Here is a 20,263-nt window from a genome sequence, read left to right as displayed (position 1 = left end):
CATCATACTGAGCAAAGATGCGGCGGAAGCATTGCCGGCTGGGCACCTGTCGATGAGCGAATAGTCCGAGCCAGATTCCATTCTAGACATGTCAAGTTAACATTGATCCATGTATATGCTCCCACCAATGACACTGATGAAGAGGCGAAAGATCATTTTTATGAGAAGCTCCAGGCAATAGTGAACAAAACACCGAAACACGACTTGCTGGTTATCACTGGTGATTTGAACGCAAAGGTTGGAAGCGACGTAGAAGCATATGAACGAGTAATGGGTAAGCATGGAGTCGGAATCAGGAACGATAATGGCGAGAAACTATGCGATTTTTGCGGCATGAATGACCTGGTGATCACAGGTACGATATTTCCACATAAGGAGATCCATAAAACAAACATGGATATCCCCTGATAGGCGCACTTGCAATCAGATTGACCATGTGTTAATCAACAGGAAATTTAGAACATCTGTGCTGGACACAAGAGCCATAAGATCAGCTGATATCGCCAGTGACCAGCTCCTAAAAGACGTGGAATTAGAAGGACGAGATATGATACTCAGAAGCTGGAGAGCGGTGAGTGTAGGAGGCAGTTTCGTTTGGAATTAAGGAACAGGTTTGAGATATTGCAGAGGGAGGAGCAGGAAAATGACCAAATAGATCAGCCAGAAGCCGTGCTGGAGAAGGCAAACGACATCCTTGAAAAGACTTACAATATGACAGCAAAGAAAATCCTATGATATAAGACAAAGAAAGTTAAGCCATCGATCAGTAAGGAATCGTGGGACCTGATTGAGCAGAGGAAAGAGATAAAACTAAAACTTGATGGAACCAACTCCGAGAGACTGAAAGAAAAGAGGCGAGTAGAATACAAAGCCAAAGACCGAGAAGTGAAAAGGCAAATACGCAGGGACAAGAGAAATTGGTCAGAAGGGATAGCAAAAGAAGCGGAAGAAGCAGCAAATATGCAAAACATGAAGACTCTTCACAGCTTAACTAAAACGATCTGCAATGATAAACCAAAGCAGAGCACAGTAGTCAACGACAGAAATGATAACGCCTTAACCAGCAATGAAGATAGAAGGAAGTGGTGGAAAGAGCATTTTATGGAGATACTTAATAGAGAAGAGCCAGCCGATCCGATCAATGAAGAAGTCAACGAACAGCAGGACACAGCTGACATAGACACGGGACCTGTGAGCAAAGCTGAGATAAGAAGGGCAAAAAAGACTCTTAAGAACGGTAAAGCCCCTGGCGAAGATATGATAACAGCAGAATTACTGAAGGCAGACCTTGAATTTACAACTGACAGAGTGAAAGAACTTATAGACACGATTTGGAGCCTGGAAAAGGTCCCACTTAAATGGAAGAGGGGACTCATTATTGAGATACCGAAGGAAGGGAACTTAAGGGAGTGTAAGAACTGGCGGGGAGTGACTCTCCTACCAGTTGCCAGCAAGATATTGGGATGAATTACAATCAAGCGCATTCGCATAGGGATTGACCACAGGCTCCGTAATGAACGGGCTGGATTTAGATCTGGTAGAGGGACGAAGGAGCAAATTTTCATCTTACGCAATATACTAGAGCAAGTGAATGAATGGCAGGCAACTCTCTATATCAATTTCGTGGATTTCGAGAAGGCGTTTGACTCAGTGCACAGAAATGGCTTATGGACGATAATGAGCCAGTATGGTATCCCACAGAAGATCATCAACATAGTTAAAGCGCTGTACGATGGCTTTGAATGTGCTGTTGTCGAGGAAGAGGCAACCTCAGAATGGTTCGAGCTAACGACTGGTGTCAAACAGGGATGTACAATGTCTGGCTTTCTTTTTCTGCTCATTATAGACTGGGTAATGAGGCATACTGTGAAGGAAGAGGGAACCGGACTGAGGTGGAAATTTACATCAAAACTTGAGGACCTTGACTTCGCCGACTATGTGGCCTTAATTTCCTCAACGCAAAGACACGTGCAGTTGAAAACAAACAGGCTGGTAGAGAACGCAGAAAGGGCAGGTAAACGTCGGGAAATGCAAAGTCATGAGAGTAAATGCGAGGAATAACGAAGCCATCACAGTGAACGGTGTGGCGTTGGAAGATGTAGAGAAGTTCACTTACCTGGGCGCCACAGTATGTAAACAAGGGGGTGGCGAAGAGGACATGAAGGCTAGGCTAGGGGAAGCGAGTGGAGCGTTTGTAAAGCTAAACCGAGTATGGAGCTCCAGCAGTGTGTCGAGGAGGACGAAGATCAGGCTATACAAAACATTGGTCAAACTAGTTCTCATGTATGGTTGCGAAACATGGAAAATGAACGAAAGTGATGCCAAGAAAATCGATGTGTTTCAGAACCGATGCCTGAGAAGGGTAATGAAGATTAAATGGCAAGATAAGATCAGTAATAGAGAGCTACTGGAAAGGGCTAACGTGGAGAAGTTGAGTGAAGAGGTAAGAAGAAGGAGATGGAGATTCATTGGACACATCCTCAGACAACAACCTGGCAATGACTGTGTTACAGCCCCAACATGGACCCCAGAGGGAAGGAGAAAGAGAGGCCGGCCAAAAATAACTTGGCAGCGCACGGTAGAAAAAGAGAGGTCTAAAGCAGGGTGGCAGTCCTGGAGTGAGGTGCGCACTGCAGCGCAAGACAGGAAACGATGGAAAGCCCATGTGGAGGCCCTATGCGCCACATTGGCACCAGGGGACAAGTAAAGTAAGTAAAGTAAGGAGGCTATTGTATGCCGAACAATCAAAACATCTTCCTTCGATGCAAAGCCCCCACACTTAATAATTAATTACAACTTTTCTTTACACTGTTAAAATTGCTTTTGTCAACGAGAGGAGGCGAAACGTGACTTAGGGATTTGTTTTTTGAATCAATAATTTTGTCCGAAAAATTTAGTCGACAGAGCCTAAGTTCAAAGTAAGTCGTCTCAAATTCTACAGCGCAAAAAGTAAATTTAAACAAACATCGCAGCAGGGAAATTCGTTTCATTAACTTTCACTAATTAAACGGACACAGTTTAGGATTTCATTCATGAATACTGAAAAATCAAAACCAGCATTGTGAACTGTCTAGAGGTGTAAGAAGAAGTATAAACGTTAACAGCCATTGAAAAGTACTGCTGCTGGGAAGTTTTTTCCAAGGGGGTCACTTAGATGGTTTATTTACAAATTCGAAACTAGCTACAGTGTTAACTTGTTAACCAAAATCTGTGAAACAATGTACAGAAAAGTACCTATAGAAAGCAATTTCAATGTGATAAGATTATATTTCTAATTCTTATAAGATTTGTTATTCGCAGAATAAAAAGTTAGAGCCCAATGACATACACATAGCAACAATAATAGTAACAAAAGACTGAATAACCTCGTGCAAGTGTTGTTTCCATGATTACAAATGTCAGCATCGCGTTGATGATCACCAAATACTCGGAATAGCATAGCATGACCCTTTACACTTATCTATCTTTTGACGAGAATATATATCTGGACACTCGAAGCGACAATCAGCCGGCGATCAGTTGCATTAAGTTCGGCGGAGGATGAATGATATGATAAATTATTAAAACCTAAGAGAATTGAAAAGACTGATGAACGAAATAGATGAATTAATACCAAACGTCTCCCAACACGATCTCTGTTAATTAGTATTCTTGCAAAATATTTTTTCCCAGTAAAAACCAGCGCATCTGTCGTGAGGGTAGTATTGAGATTCGATTCGTTATTCTATCTAACAGGGCCATCTTCAACTGGCATTTTAAATATTTAAGAAAAAAATCTTTACTATCATCCCTTCCTTTCGTTCACGGCTCAGTTCCAAGTTCGGGAAACGTTGTCGACAACTACACAACTGGTAGTAAAATTTCTTTAAACTTTCTCACAAATAAAGCTTTTACTTGAGACGAATGACTACCCTGTTTTCATGAAAAATGCTTCAGGTTTACTTTCATCTTACTTTTCATTTTAGATTTAATGTGCAACATTTGTATATTAAGTAATTCCATAGTTTCAAGGGATATTTTATGGAATAGATACCTCAAATAATATTCCAAAATCAGTAAAAATGGCATTTTTTTCGGCTCACTTTGGTGGTTATAAAGTACTTGTGACTTTGTCATTCTTATCCACATGTCACAAGTGTTAAACTTTTACATTATTTAGATTCTGCAAATTATGAATAACGTACTCTTCCTTTAGATTAGTTTACTTCTGTCAGTAGTTTTATTATCTTAGAAAACTACTGAGTTAAAAAAGAAACAAATTGGCGAAAAAAAAATCTAATAGACAATCCAAAGCTCTCTTATACTAAAACTATATTGAGCTCCTATGCTATTCCCTCAGGGAAAGTTAAGTGACGGTAGCTTTGAAAGTTCTCACCATGTTGAGAGAACTCGAGATGGTTAAAGCCTTCTGCTTCCTTCTCAATACGTCATAGCCCCTGCTGCCAAAGAGCTTCCTCGTTGTCAGGTCTACATTCCTTGACCATCCCCCCAGCGCACCAATGATGATGTTACATATTATTATTATTATTATTATTATTATTATTATTATTATTATTATTATTATTATTAAACATTGCCATCAATGAGCAACATTCTCGACATCATGCCCAGGCATGAGCACTACCTCAAAGAAGTCCTCGGGTTCAGGTACTGTTCTTTCTTTAGACTCACTGAATAAAGCTGGCCACCAAGTCTTCCATTCTAAAGTGCAAATGAAAACTGGATTGTCCAATCCACGAGGCCCTACTCATTCTCCAAAGAAGTCGGACTCAATTAGTACCAAAATTTTCGCTTTTAAGGTTACCGGGTACCTTCCAGAGTCTTTTTTCTTTTTTGCTCAAAAAAATTTTGAGGCCAAATTAAACATTACTAGTCTCGCTTCATTTTCAAAAACAAAAAAATTACAAATCTTGAGGCGTGCGCGAATTATCAACAAGAGAGTTTTTTCAAATGAAATTCTATCACCCACCAGAGTGCTATAAGCCAATTAAAATGTGTCAGCGTCAGGGCTTCCCGTGATGTTTTTCGCGGTTAAATATCCGGAGTCGTTCATTTCAAATCGCCTCTTTTCCTTTTGTTTACGTTTGCAACTTGTGATTTATTCACACCAAATTTTTGCTTGTGTTCGTTTTGCGTATCGTGTATGGCGAAAAATAAGAAAGAAAAGAGTCCGTGGTTGAAAGCTAAGAAGAAAACTGGTCCTAAGAAAAAGAAGAAGAAAGTTTCCGATGAAGGATGGCGAAAAACTCTTGCCGAAACCGCATAAGCGCGTACGTAGCGCATAAGCCCAGGTACAATAATCGATATTTCGAGTTCTTTGAGGCCCTTTCCCTCCCCACATATTGCGCTCAACGCTGGCCTCCAGGTTGCAGGTGAAAATATCTCCACCAAACCTGCAAAGCAGAAAAACTCGGATATTGAACTGCAAGCTTGCGACGGCAATTTATTCGCATGGACAATGGTATATATAAATAGTCCTTCAACGTACCCCAGTGACCGCATTTCTGCCTGCAGCTGTTCTTTCGGATCGATGGGTCTCACCGTCGAGGCCACTGCAGTTTTCCTTTTCTACGAAGAATTTTTTTTGCCCGACATTTTGCAAGGAAATCCGAGAAATTCTGACTGGTAATAGAATTGCAGTCACGCACTCAACTATTTTCCGGCGCGACACCAGTAATCTCAGGGGACTCAGCAGTAGGTCTCCTGTAATTCTATTGGCTTTCGTAGCAAGGGCGTGAAATGCTTGTAAACCTTTAGAAGCGGAAAAAACCTACCTCGTTTTTACGCAAGTGTGCTCTCTTTAAATTTATTTATACGGTACAAGGATTTGACGGATTGCCTTGAAATTTGGCCCGAAGATTCCCAAGACACCGAGCAAAAAACTGTGTGAGGGATTTCCGTTTTCTAAAATTGATCATCAAAATTGACAGAAAAATTGCGAAGTAACCAATAGGAGTATCGAAAATGCCTCACAGAGTTTTGAAGATTAATGCCTTGTGATTGATATGATGCAGTAGTTTTGATTCTGTGGTCCCTGAATTCCATACCTGATAAATTCGCTCAAAGGACATCAGTCGTTTTGGGCTTTTGGGACGCACTCTCCTTACGGCTAAAAAAAATCAAAGCGAAATAATTTTTACCGGATAGTACATTTCATTAGCTTTGTACTGATATATAGTTTATGGTTGTTGCATTTAAGACAGCGCGCAATAAGACAGCGCGCAAATATTTTTTTTCGCGAAGGACACCCGCGAAGGTATCCGTAACCTTAAATGATCTGCGCGGTCAACTATTGACTCCTTGAACGGTTTAATATATTCCCACATTTTTCCTTCATAAGTTACTTCAGCGCTTGTTATCTTTAATAACCTTGGAAATAAAGCCTGATGCATGTCTTTCAAACTTCAGGAAAACATCACAATTGAACGAGAAGTTGTCAAAACCACTAAAAGAACACTGATATTACCTACAAATAGTTGCTGTAAAACAGAGAATATATTACCCGGCGCCGCAAAAATACGAATTTCGTTTTCGTGTGTAGAAACAATATTTGACGAACGAGCACGGCGAGTGACTACAATATTTCTTTTTGGCTTGAAGATTTGAATTTTATTTTCTCGTATCAAAACGAAAATTACACTTTGGCTTGAAGATTTGAATTTTATTTTCTCGTATCAAAGTGTAATTTTCGTTTTATTATACAGACAAATCTTAATCGCTCGCCATTTTTTTACCAACTGTTTGCACAAACAACCGTTTGTACAAACCGTTTGTGCGGGAAATGATGTTATCAATATCCTCACTAGTGGCGATTTGGAAAATACGCCACTCGGGTCCCGGATGTAGAGCGTATGAATATTACGAGTGGCGTATTTTCCAGTAAAAGACTCCTTTCTTTGTAATAAAAGCTTCGAGTCGCCGACAACAGAATCCCCCCGTTCTGGATTAATGGTTAAAAGGCCAAAATAGGACAGAGACGTTAGCACTGGTTTTCAATCCCCATTTAATACTTTATGTTCTGACTTTATCAAAACGCCTGGGAGGGCCACGTTGAACACTACGCAGTATGTACATATTTCATATGTACATACTGCGTGTTTAAATTGCAGTAATTGGTCATTCATTCGTTAAACAAACAATAGTTTCCATAAAATCTTGGGAACGTACATTAATCAACATCTGAAATGGGAAGACAATGTTAAGTACATTTGTACCTCTTGCTACACCACACTAGCAATGCTTCAGAAGGTCAAAAATCTGCTGCGCCATTCTTATTATTGTTCAATAACATTTCCTTCTACCTTTACTTTATTGACAAAAACCGGGATGGCTAAACCGCCTTCTTTTAATTTACATTTGTAGACTTACTAGCACGTAGAAAATGAACAATTACCTAATTCCCTGTTTAAAGTGCTCGGATTGTTTGAGCTTCCGAGTAATCTTTCTTTCAATGATTTCCTGGTATTTAAATTGCAGTAATTGGTCATTCATTCGTTAAACAAACAATAGTTTCCATAAAATGTTTCCATAAACGTATGATCAATCGAGTTTCACTCACTAAAATGATTGCTTTTCAGTCACTATTATTCAAGGTAAGAATTTGAACTAAAATTACGTCAGTTTAATCTCTTACAAAGTTGCAATACAACTGAGTTATTAAGATTGCCCTCTAGGTTTTCTTTGCAGAGATAACATTATACTATACTACGGGTCTCTTCTTTAAAATGTTAAAACTCACATAGTGACAATTGCAGTTATTGTGTAATGTAGACATTAATTAAAAGAGGCGTCTTACAGTTACGCTATTAGTCCACGGTAAAGTCAGGCACCCTGAGTGCCAAGATTCAAAATAGGATATATTTTAAATGTTCTGTGTTTTTAGGTTTCCAGACGTTATAATTCTGGCATTTTATCTTCAGTTAGGTGTTCGGCTCTGAAAAGGGAGAGTGTGACTGGATCTGATTCATGCCCTATACCGAACTAAGCCGTAAGACCGTAAGACAGCAACCTCACTTAACCCACTCGCTTTTTCTGGAACACAGCTGTAACCTGTTCTACATCGTTAAATATGGAAACTAAATCTCTAGTTAAAACTAAAACTGTGTTCATTTAACGAAAAATTGTTCTAAAGGACTAAGCGCAGGAGTGGTCTTAACACACAATTGTCTTGGAAATTATACCAATGAATACAGAATTGAGTCTACTTAAAATCCAGAGCCGTCTGACAATTTTGAATAAAAAATGAAGAAATCAAGGCCGAGAGTTTTATATCATTGTAGAAGTCAAGTTTTAGTTTATTACAAGATAATTGAAATTTACAATATTTCGGCCCTATTAAAGGGTCATAATCATGTGATGACATTTTACAAGAGGCGACTTAATTATCATAGGCGTGTCAATATTACGTAATATAACTAGAATACTTGGTAATCACAGAAACAGATCTAATTCTCTAGAGGCTTTCAGTCCTTCGTTAATGGTAGGCTTGAAATTCTTGATGTAAAAAGCTTCAAGAAACGCTTATTGTGACCAGTTGTAATTGGAAGCAATTATCTCAAAGTTGTTATGAGCTTGGCCTGCTACGCTGAAAAAAGCTGATGACTGGTATCAGCGCCTGCTCAAAGAACTGAGAAAACAAGCATGGTGCTGATAAAACGACATTTTTTCGTTTTATGAGGATCAAGAAGGGGTAGTCAGTGAAAGCCTCTACGAGATAATCTAAGATAAAATCAGATTGCATGAAACCCATCATTATTGCGTGTTTTACGCCTTGACGTCAGAACACAGCTGAAACTAGCCTTGCCCAAATGGTCATAATACTGTGACTGAGTGTTTAAAGAATCACAAATTAGGATTGCATGAAATTTGGCAGAAAAATAGTTTACAGGAAAGTGTTCCATTGCGAAAATTGAGAAAAAGTGAGGAAGCCTGACTTTATAAGCCTCGTGGTTTCTTTCAGGCTTTCTCGCCATTTATTTTCTTTCGTCAATTTTCATCATTTTTTTTCCATCTGTAATTGTTCTATGTGGCAAAATAAATATTGTATTGTTGTATTATTGTAAAATTTGGATTTCAACAGATAAACTTAAATCATGAGGGATGAAAACACTAAACGAGGATTTTGCTAAAGATTTGACGACAGATATTTTAACGCGTGAACACATTGTAGTGTTTATAAGAGACAATGATGGAGAAAATCTAAGACAGAATTTTCTGCAAATAGAGAATAGTTAAACTTTGTTGCTGTTTCATAACAAGTCAGTTGCCATTGAAATAGTGCACTGCTCAATTCATTACCAAGGTAAGAATGCCGTTTGTATGGCCCTACACTTTTGCAAATTTTGAGTGCTTAGTACTGCACAGTTTGAAAGTAATCGCAGATGGGACATGGGCACTACTAAACTGTGTTTAACCACATTAAGTATGGTCTTGGAAAATTCTGTTAGTATAATATCTACTCTTTATTGCACCAAGATATACCCCATTCCTTTGATGTGCCTCCCGCCATTATCGCCGTCCGCAGCTTCGTTTCCACAAGTGTTGGAGTCATCATGAAGTCCACCTGTACCAAAACCGATTCTGGAGTCAGGGTCAAGGCAACCGTTTCCTACTTCATTACCAAGGATACCAATTCTGGCTTTCGAAACATCAGTGCGGTTTCCGATACTGTTGAAACCTTCTTTGTTACAGCCGGTCTGCAAAGAAGCTCCAGAACCAATCAGAGTCTTCCACGTGTTGCGACCCAGTGAGGTGGCACGATACTGTCCATCAGCAATAAGTGAATACAAGGAAGTGGCCTGCTTATTTAAGGCCAAAAACCTCTTCTGTTGGCCTATCTTCATAACGAGGCAGATCTTGGAGAGGGATGTGTTCCAGTAGGTCGGTAACATTGTTTCTTCACTGTCGAAACCAGTCTCCCCTCCTGGAAGGTTAAAAGTTTGCTTGGTGCTCCAAATATTGGCATCATAGTGAAACGTGCGCTGCGAAAAGTCAAATTAAAGACAGACAAGAATTATAAAATAGCGATTTGGTAAGGTTAATGGGGACGTGACGAAGGAGCAGTGGTATAGATAAGAACTAAGGACAAAGATACATACGTGGTGAGAAGAGAAAGAAAAAAGGCTTAATTAGATTCTTGCCTCCTTCTTTCCTGCATTTAGGGCGTTTACTCAAACATTGAAACATTATTCAGGTTCTAAGTCCCCGCCGGTAGATTCCCACCCGGGTTTAAAGAGTGTTAATTAACTGATTCATTTCACGAATTGCTATCCATCCTTAACATTTGTTAAGCAAGCACAGTGTAGAGGCCGAACCTATGTTAACGTCGAGATTATTTTAAAAGGCTTGACCATAAAACAGAATTTAAATGTTGTAGCCAATATTTTTTCTTTGATGTCTGCAACGAGTAATGATGACATCATATGACTGTAATTACGTCATGATCTCTAAACCGGGGCCACTCTGGATCCGCCATCTTGGATTTCTCTAAAGTTTCAGAAAGCCACCAAAATTGACTAAAGGGTAATTCATACCAATAGTTAGCAAAAGAGGTTAATATTCTTCATTAACAAAATGACTATTCTGCTTTCTGGATAAACTACTGCTCGAAATTTGGCTGCCCTGCTAACATCCAATTGAGTGAAACTTGAACCTAACACACCAAGATGAAAAGAAAAGTGACAAAGGTTGATGACACTTGCTGATCTCAAAACTTTAAAATGACCAAGGTCAGAGCGGGTAGACTCTACCTTCCTTGGAATGGGCTAATTAGGATCAAGTCAGAATTCCTTTTTTTTAATTCAAATCAAATTGTCCTTTACTTTAAGTATTAACATCGTGAAATCGTTTTTGGTTGACCACTACCGCGAGATTACTAAAAGAAAGGGGTCAGAGTTTTAATCACTCATTGAGAGAAAATAAATGATAGATATACCTTGGTGCCGTCAATCTTCATGACCGGTGTCCATGCACCGTCTCCGCATCCAAAATCTCCCATGTGACACAAAACGGAAGTTGGTTTTGAGTCCAAGATGAGGGTAACCAACTGACTCACATTTGACCTGTTAAATAATGCAAACAAAAGGCCATTTGTTTTGATTCCAAGATGAGGGTGATCACCTTAGCTACGTTCTCCCTGTTAAATAATAAACGAAAATTCGACCTGTTAAATAATACAAACGGAAAGTTGGTTTCAAAGTTCAAGGGGAAAGCAGCTGCTGTGCCTGAGTCAAGCTCAACCTGTCGAGCACTGCAATATTTGCTTTTGTAAAAAAACGAAAGGAACAGTACACTGTCAGTAAATAAGAGTGTATCAAGGAAACACTGAGGGGAAGTCTGAATGTAATTTCGGTAATAATCCAACTCTCATTTGGTGCTCAGCACTGCTGCAATAATCTAGACTTTTTTTACCTTGACTGTGAGCCAATATTTCCTACTCTAAACATTTCACACACGCTCACAGCAAAACTAGGTAACAATATTCAGTTAAGACAATTGTTACTAGGTTGTCACTTACTTGCGTACTTCATAGAGGTCCTTGCACGAATTTGGAGCTGGAAATAAATGGTCAGAGAATAAAGTAAGACTGAGTTAGGGAAAAGCCATTACTATGCCCAAAAATAGTTCAGTGAACCTAATTTTCCCAGTTCTTTAGTTAATCCATCTCTGAATTTTAGTTTTCTCTCACTACGTTCTCTACACTACGAACCCGTTCAATTTTAATCGTGAAATACTTCAGTCAAATTTACTTTGTCTCTCCCTATGCTAGACGCTTCCCCAAGATGGCCTGGCTCATTTAAACCTAACCGTACATCTGCTCTTTATTTACCCTTTCTTAATTCTATTTTGACCATTCGGGGCATTTTTCGTCTTCTGTAGTCTGGAGGGAGGGGAGAGGGTGGGGCCTGGATTCGAATATTCGAATATTAAAGATATGATAATGTGACGCGGAGGATGGATATTTTAAGTTACATTTTTACACGGCGGCCATCTTGGATCCGCCTTCTTGGATTTCTGAATTTCCATAAAACGTCCAAAAACCACAAAAATGGACTAAAAAAAACAAAAGCAAAACAAAACTAAAACGATCTAAAAACGTGAAAGTTACGCTACGAAAGTTAATTTTTCATTGAAAACAGGATTATTCCTATTTCTGAAAAACCCGCCTGTCAAAATTTGGTTGCCATGGAAAACACTGACCTATTAGATAAGTTTCACGTGGTTTCGTCGTTAGCTAAAACATTAAACAAGACATAAACGTTCAACGTCAGTGCGGAAAGAATCCGCCTCCCCTTACCGGTCTACATAGTGATAATGTAAGATACCTCAATTTTACGTTCTAAAAAAAAGGTACCTATTTCGCAATATTTTCCAATGAAGCCATCTTTACAATTGCATTTGAAAGTGTGGTACTTGTAGTTTGGAACGCAGGTTGCCCCGTTTTGACACGGCGAAGACAGGCAAGCGGTCTGAAAGAAAATTGAATCAGAATTGATTTTAGAAACTTTCATTTGTTCCACTCAGTTTTTTCTTGCTCAGTAGTAATTTACCGGTAATATTAAGTAAAGGTGCATGGTGAGGGAAGTAGGAGGAGACAACCTACAGGCTAGCTAGTTTTCATCTTATAATTAATCACAAAAGAGTAATACATTCTATTTTGGTAAGTTAACAATAGATTAACAATTTTCTCCATCACTCAAGAAAGAAAATAATCTCACCTTGATGGAAAAGTGATGCGAACTCTCATTTCCCCCAAACTCCTCTGGTTTTCTGTACTTACTAGAAGACAGCAGTTCACACCAAAATTTCTCATCAACTCCTTTGGAGACAGCCATGTTCACAGATAGACAGGAAGGATTGCTTAGACATTCGCAGGTGCAATCAAAGACGTCGTACACTGTGTATGTTCCAACTCTTGACACGTTAAGATAATGAAACTCGTCTCTTAAGAACACAGCTTGCCGGAAATCCCTGTGATATAGCGTGCTGAATTCTGCGGTGAAAACGAAGCATTAAACCTTTCATATTATGTATGAATAGTAAATCTTCGAATTCAACGTTAGTTATTTTAGAATGTAACATAAACGAAACGCCGTCCGGAACTGACCTTACTTTCAAATGTCCTGAAATTTATTCATTAATCATGACAATTCTTTATGACAGATTGTTTTACATAAAAGGTTCATTCAAAAGTTTCTGTATGGTGGCTATAGATAAAAATATCATCAGTATGTAAATTATAACATGACTCCTGGGTTCAAACCATTTACAGATAAAAATATCTTCACATTTGATTCCTGTCCTATACAGATTTTCAAGCAAATGTGTAAAATCTTCGGCTGTAAACATAGGTAATTGGCAAAGGTTGGAAAAGGGTGCGATGCAGCTTATCTTACAGCAATCAGGTTCTACTTGATGAAAAAAACTGGCCTAGCCCAACTGATCCAATGCCTTTACAACGTTAGAACTCTCCTTGTAATGGTGTTGTTGCAGGAAAATCGGAAAAAGTGATCAAGCTGCATGACAAACTATAACCGAATTCGTTCCATGAAAGTTTCGAACTTGAGCCTTACAACTTTTCTCATCGACGTAGAAGAAATAAAAATTCTTGCAAAGAATTTAAACCTGGAACACCTCCAATTTAGCAAAAACTGTCAGCTGAAAATTTCAGAAATTTTCCGTGTCAAGTTTGGAAAAGACTTTTTTCCAGTCGTTACAAACCAAACCGAAATATTAATTTGTAATAAGTCCCAACACCAAGTAAAATTCCTTTAACTATTTTAACCCCAAATAATTGCGTTGTAAATATTTTCATCATTGACAATTTTATCATCTAACAAGAAGCAGTAAAATACGACCCTTTTTAATACTACCAATAACTTAGAAAGTATTAAGAATTGAAATAATTTTATACCAGGCAAATGTCAGAGGTTTATTTAAAACGTTGTCGATGCCCATTTTGATTACTTAAAAATGGACGCCGTAAATTATCCTTTAGACATTTGTTAATGTGTAATGTACCGCTAAGCTACAGTTGAAATGTCCATCGTATTTTTAAATGTTTAAAACTTATATCAAGCCATAGGCACTTCTAAACAAAGCAGTAATAAACAATCTCTTTTAATAATATCATTTCTCACAAACTTAAGCAACGGAAATTTTCGATTTTAAATTTAGGATATAATTTGTTTTCCAAGCTACGCATTTTTTTGGAGAAAGCCCTTTTCAACGCATCATTTACAACAGAAAAGCAAATGTACAAATTCTAACTGTCTCTGGGCCTGTAATTTCCAAAAAAAAAAAAAAACAAAAGGATAGGTATTCTTAGATCAATATTTTAAGTGTTTGGGGTCCAGATTTGTTGTAAATGTTTACAAACTGAAGGTATTAAGAGACATTTTGAGAGAAAGTAATAAACACAATTTATCCTTTCGGTTGTTGAAAGATCGATGCCCTTACGAATGGCTTGCATACTTAAGCAGGGATATCCTTAAACAGTTCTTTAAAGTGAAACTAACCTTGTGAAAAGGCTGCTTTAGCGATAACTGAATACAAAACGATGTACAGCAAGCAGCAGGTGAAATCAGAAGGAAACATGGTGGATAGCACTAGCAGTGTCGTTTCTTAACTTGCTTGGTAAAGAGGTTTGTTTTCAACGGAAAGCTCTGCAAGCACTTTTTGTTGAGCGTGCAGCAATTTTAGGAATTCCTTGCTTCTTATTTGACACGACAGTGCTAGGCAGTTGCAGTCTATCACGCGCCAGCAAATCAACCAATAAACATTTCTTTAATTCCTTCATTCAAAAAAAGATAATAATAATAATTCTCCTCATTTGTGGTTGGCAGGTTGAATGGCAACATATCTGCCTAGCAGCAAGTAACAGAAAAACAAACAAAAAAATTCCTCGGAATGCCAAATTGGACTCGGCATACGGCCTCGTCCAATTTGGCAGTCCTCGGAATTTTTCTCATCCAATTATTTCAATTCAATTCAAATTGTCTCTTTACGAACAGTTCGCGAAATGCTGAAAGTACAAGAATCGATGCTACGAGCGTTGTTTGATTCATTCGTGAAATCACTGACGGTGAGAGTGGATGGTGTGGTTGAGTCGGTTAATTCCCTCAAAGCAAGTTTGGAGTTTTCCCAAAAAGACATCGAGGAACTTAAGCCCCTTGCGTCTAAGCTTGAGGAAGCCAAGGACGAGATCGATCAGTTAAATTCAGACCTGGCTCAACAAGAGCTAAAAGCGGAGTATCTAGAAAACCAGTCGAGGAGAAATAATATCTGTATATTTCCAAATTGGACAGCATGTAGTCCTATTACATATACAAACTGTATTGTCGTGGATTGTAATAACGCCGTGAATTGTAACACCTGTCATTATAGAAATTGTACTACTTGTAGTAAATGTTTTTAATCCCCCGTAATTTGCATTAATCTTGGCAGTCTTAAAATTTTAGCATCAAAATAATAGGTCTTCAAAAACGAATAATTATGCCTTCCTTTCGACAATAGGCTTTATCACGGTTTTCGACGCCATTTTGACGAGTAGGCAAACAGGCTTGAAATACAGTGTGTTTGTATGGAAATCCGATGTCAAATAATTTTCATAAGACATCGCTTCTGAAAAATTCATTAATTGAAAACTTTTGGCACAAGGAAAAGGATTTTAAGAAAAAAAAATTAGAGGGATGTAGCAGTGCCAGAAAGCGTCCAGTTGTTTTTTGAACTTTCTATACATTTCCCTGTATTTTTTCCCGAGAACTATTTTTAGTAGCAGTTCACGGCTGGATCGCTATACAGACACATGTATGGAAAATTCAAAACACAACTGGACGCTTTCTGGCACAGCTACATCCTTCCAATTTTTTTTCTTAAAATCCTTTTCCTAATGCCAAAAGTTACCAATTCATGAATTTTTCAGATGCGATGTTTTATGAAAATTATTGACATGGGATTTCCATACAAACACTGTTATTTCAGGCCTGTTTGCCTACTCGTCAAAATGGCGTCGAAAACCGTGATAAGGCCTATTAACATCACGGAGAATATTAAATCAGTGTTAGCCACTCTGTTGCAAAGGCTTCAGTAGATCACGTTTCCACAGGAAACACGAAAACATGAGTTGAAGAAGTAAATAATATTCCCACATCTTCGTCTATATTCCATATATTACGTAACTGAATGTACACGTTAGTGTCTAATTTCTAAATAAATTAAACACACTGCGATGTTTTAAGAATCGAACCATAACTGAAAAAATTTCAGTTTCATAAAATTTTAAGGTGACAAATGTTTTGAAACTGTATAATCATTTTACGAAAACCGCGTTTTCGTCTCAGTATGTCGTTCGCTTCGTTATTCATTGCAATCCAATATGTATAATTCGGCGGTTAGTTTTAATGTGAGATGTTATAAAATTCTAAAACTTAAAATTTAAGGCCATTGGTAAGCTTTTTTTTATACATTTGCCACGCCATTCAGACAAATTTTCAAAGAAAATTCCATGTCAATTTCTTGCTTCGCTTTAGAGATAAAAGGTTTTTTTAATATATTTGGTCAAATTCCTAGGGCAGTCCAAAACACAGGAGTTTTCTTGAAAAACACTTTCTTTACTGTTCGGGGATGCTCGAGATTTAGCTCGATACTGGCAGCTCCTCCGTGATTCTAAACGCGTTTTTAACCATAGACCTCCGTCCCATTTCCTCAGCTCGCTCTTCAAACTGTCGCACCATTTGTATGGCCGGCTCTTCATTACCATAGAGTCTAACCACACTCTTGATCTTCGTGGATTTATACTTTATATCCCATCTATACCGAAAGTAAACCTGCCCCCCCCCCACCCCCCCCCCCCCCCCCATCTCGTGGTACGTAAAGTATCGTATTCGAGTCATGCACAGGGGTGCCTTTCCTCCGTTCTCAGAAACAACCTTCCAAGCTTTCTTGTCGATCTCCTGTATTATAATTCTTCTTCTTCTTCTTCTTCTTCTTATTATTATTATTATTATTATCATCATCATTTGAGAGATGCGTAGTTTGTTTATTTTTTTTCTTTTCTTTTTATCAAGTGGAGCTGATTTTAAAATGCGAATTTCATTTTTTAAAACTTCATGACTTTTGCTTTTTTTCTTTTTCTTTACAAAAACATCGCTTGAAAATATTATCTTTTTTTGTAATCGAAATGAACTGTAAGTAGGTTTTTAATAGCTCTTTTTTATACACTTTTTACTTGTAAATAGCAATTTGTGCGGAATATTTTAATAAAGAATTATTAATTGTTATTATTATTATTACTATCATTATTATTATCGTTATAATTTATAATTTATTATTATTATTATTATTATTATTATTATTATTATTATTATTATTATTAAACATTGCCATCAATGAGCAACATTCTCGACATCAGCCAAGGTATGAGCACTACCTCAAAGAGGTCCTCGGGCACAGGAACTGTTCTTTTTTTGGACCCACAGAATAAAGCTGACCACCAAGTCTTCCATTCTCAAGTGCAAAGGTAAACTGGGTTGTCTAATCCACGAGGCGCTACTCATTCTACAAAAAAGTCGGACTCAATTTGTACCAGGGTTTTCGCTTTGAAATACTCTGCGCGGTCAACTATTGACGCCTTGATTAGTTTCATATATTCCCACACTTTTCCATCATAAGTTACTTCCATCATGTTATCTTTAACAACCTTGGAAATGAAGTCATGATGCATCGCTTTGGAACTTCAGGAAAACATCAAAATTGAAAGAGATGTGATCAAAAGAACTAAAAGAACACTGATATTACCTAAAAATAGTTGCCGTAAGAGCAGTATTTTTTTCTTCATTTAGAAATGAGAATTTCCAATTTTGAAAAGAACAGCCTGTCAGAAATTCAGGTTACCATGGTGGCGTCAAAGTCAACGAACACTAACCGACAACATCTTTTTTTCCATGGGGATGAATTTCTGGGAAAGTCGACAAGTTTTGGTGTTTATGCAGATACTATAAATGTTATATAGAGAGCATATAACACGGCGGCGCGAAAATATGAATTTCAATTTCGAGTGGTTAAAACAATATTTATAATTAACGAGCGAGCGCAGCGAGTGACTACAATACTTTTTTTAAAAAGAGAAAAGAAAATTCAAATCTTCGAGTCAAAGTGTAATTTTCTTTTTATTATATAGACAAATCTTAATCGCTCGCCATTTTTCACCAACTGTTTGCACAAACAACTATGAAAAGCGGGAAATGATGTCATCAATATCCCCACTAATGGCGATTTGGAAAGTACGCCAATCGGGTCCCTTATTTAGTAACGCATGAATTTTGCGAGTGGTGTATTTTCCAGTAAAAAAAAGGGGGTTAAGGCCAAAATAAGACAGATGTTAGCATTCGTATTCAATCCTTGTTTAATGCTTTATGTTCCAACTTAATCAAAACGCATGGGAGGGCCACGTTGTACTCTACACAGTATGTATACATTTCGGTACAAGGCAATGCATATAATGCACTGAACTATTATTCAATAAGGTATCCTACTATCTTTACTTTGAGAATGATGTATTATTCAGTAATGACACAGGCAAACTCGGAAAACGAAATTCCTAGGGCTCCTATCAGGAGTCGAACCTAAGACCTTCCAATTACTAGTTCGGATGCCCTACCACTTAGCTACAGGAGACTCGTGGGATCTAAGACCATTAAAGTAGGTTCATGGGACAAACATCCAGCATACTGCTAGGATTGGAATGCCAATGAATGGCATATTTGCAATGAAAGGAAATGTGATGACATATTTTAAGCCTGGTGAACAAATGAAAATGATGTATTATTCAGTAATGACACAGGCAAACTCCTTTACTTTACCTTTACCTTTACTTTATTGACAAAAACCGGGATGGCTTAAGGTTACCCCATACCTTCAGAGCTGCCTTCAGAGGTGTCTTGCGTCCAAGCGATGTAGCGCGTACGCTTTAAACTGTAGATACCTGAACCCTTATATCAAATTAAAGCTTATAGAGCTGGCTATCAAACTAAACCAAAAATTTTGAAATACATATGAATTGCCGAATTTTTAGCGCTGTTTTCTCGAATCCATTTTTTCACTTGGAGGAGCCACTTCAAAGAGCTAAAACTCAAAAGGAATTTGTTCGTTTGCCTTCACATTTGGACAATTAAGCTAGTTTAACATATAAACAAGAAAAACGTGTCTCCGAATTTTTTTCTTTCCAAATATTTTTTCTCCGAGAGCGATGTGTGTACGATCACTTCACATTTTTTTCATCCTATTTCGAAAATGCTCTATAACTTTTCATTGCGATTGAATATGGCAGCCACGTTTTTTAAGCGCTTTGGGTCCGGAAACTGAGCAAATTAAATTAGCGAAAAGTAAAACTCGCTTTGACTTGTAGCTTTAAAGAGGTGATTCGGACACTCGCATTTAGAGGTCGTGAAAAATTCGACAATTCATTTTATTTCAAAATGCTTGGTTTAGTTTTATAGCCAGCTCTATAGGCTTAAATCTGATATAGGGGTCTAGGTATCTACAGTTTAAACTGGACACGCTACACCGCTTAAACGCGAGACACCTCTGAAGGTATAGGGTAACCTTAACCGTCTTCTTTTAATTTACATTTGTAGATTTACTAGCACGTAGAAAATGAACGATTACCTAATTCCCTGTTTAAAGCGCTCGGATTGTTATAGCTTCCGAGTAATCTTTTTTTCAATTTCCTGGTGTTTAAATTGCAGTAATTGGTCATTTGTTCGTTAAACCAACAATGGTGTCCATAACATGTCTCCATAAACGTATGATCAATCGAGGTTCACTCGACTCACTACAGTTTAAACACTCGCTATTAGTTTTGATTCCAAATCATAATAATTGCTTTTCAGTCACGATTAGTTTAGGTAAGAATTTGAACTAAAATTACGTCAGTTTAATCTCTTGCAAGGTTGTAATACAATTGAATTGTTGGGATTGCTTTCTAGGTTTTCTTTACAGAGATAACAATAAAGTACCAACTATACTACGGCTCTCTTCTATAAAATTTTAAAACTCATATAGCGACAATTGCAGTTATTGTTTAATGTAGACATTAAATAAAAGAGGCGTCTTACAGTTATGCTATTAGTTCACGGTAAAGACAGACACCCTGAATGCCAGGATTCAAGGTTCTGTGCTCTCAGGTTTCCAGCAGTTATAATTATGGCCTTTTACCTTGGGTCTTCGGCTTTGAAAAGGGAGATTGTGGCAGGGTCTGATTCAT

At 37.8% G+C, this 20,263-nt stretch overlaps 1 protein-coding gene across 1 annotated transcript; it reads right to left on the bottom strand.

Annotated features, from left to right (window-relative positions):
* Nucleotides 1-9,461: 9,461 nt before the first annotated feature.
* LOC146454250 (uncharacterized) lies at nucleotides 9,462-14,595 on the bottom strand. Its single transcript, XM_085095672.1, has 6 exons — nucleotides 14,517-14,595; nucleotides 12,717-12,991; nucleotides 12,353-12,467; nucleotides 11,516-11,552; nucleotides 10,934-11,060; nucleotides 9,462-9,980 (listed from the first exon to the last, which is right to left on the bottom strand). Exons 1-6 carry the CDS (start codon nucleotides 14,593-14,595, stop codon nucleotides 9,462-9,464), a joined length of 1,152 nt encoding a protein of 383 aa, XP_084951798.1.
* Between the last annotated feature and the right edge of the window lie 5,668 nt (nucleotides 14,596-20,263).

This window comes from Pavona decussata, unplaced genomic scaffold (genome assembly GCF_977016875.1).
Source record: "Pavona decussata unplaced genomic scaffold, jaPavDecu1.1 SCAFFOLD_303, whole genome shotgun sequence".
Classification (NCBI taxonomy): Eukaryota; Metazoa; Cnidaria; class Anthozoa; order Scleractinia; family Agariciidae; genus Pavona; species Pavona decussata.
The sequence above is the reverse complement of the archived record's forward strand: the minus strand, read 5'-3'. Positions and strand labels throughout refer to the sequence as shown.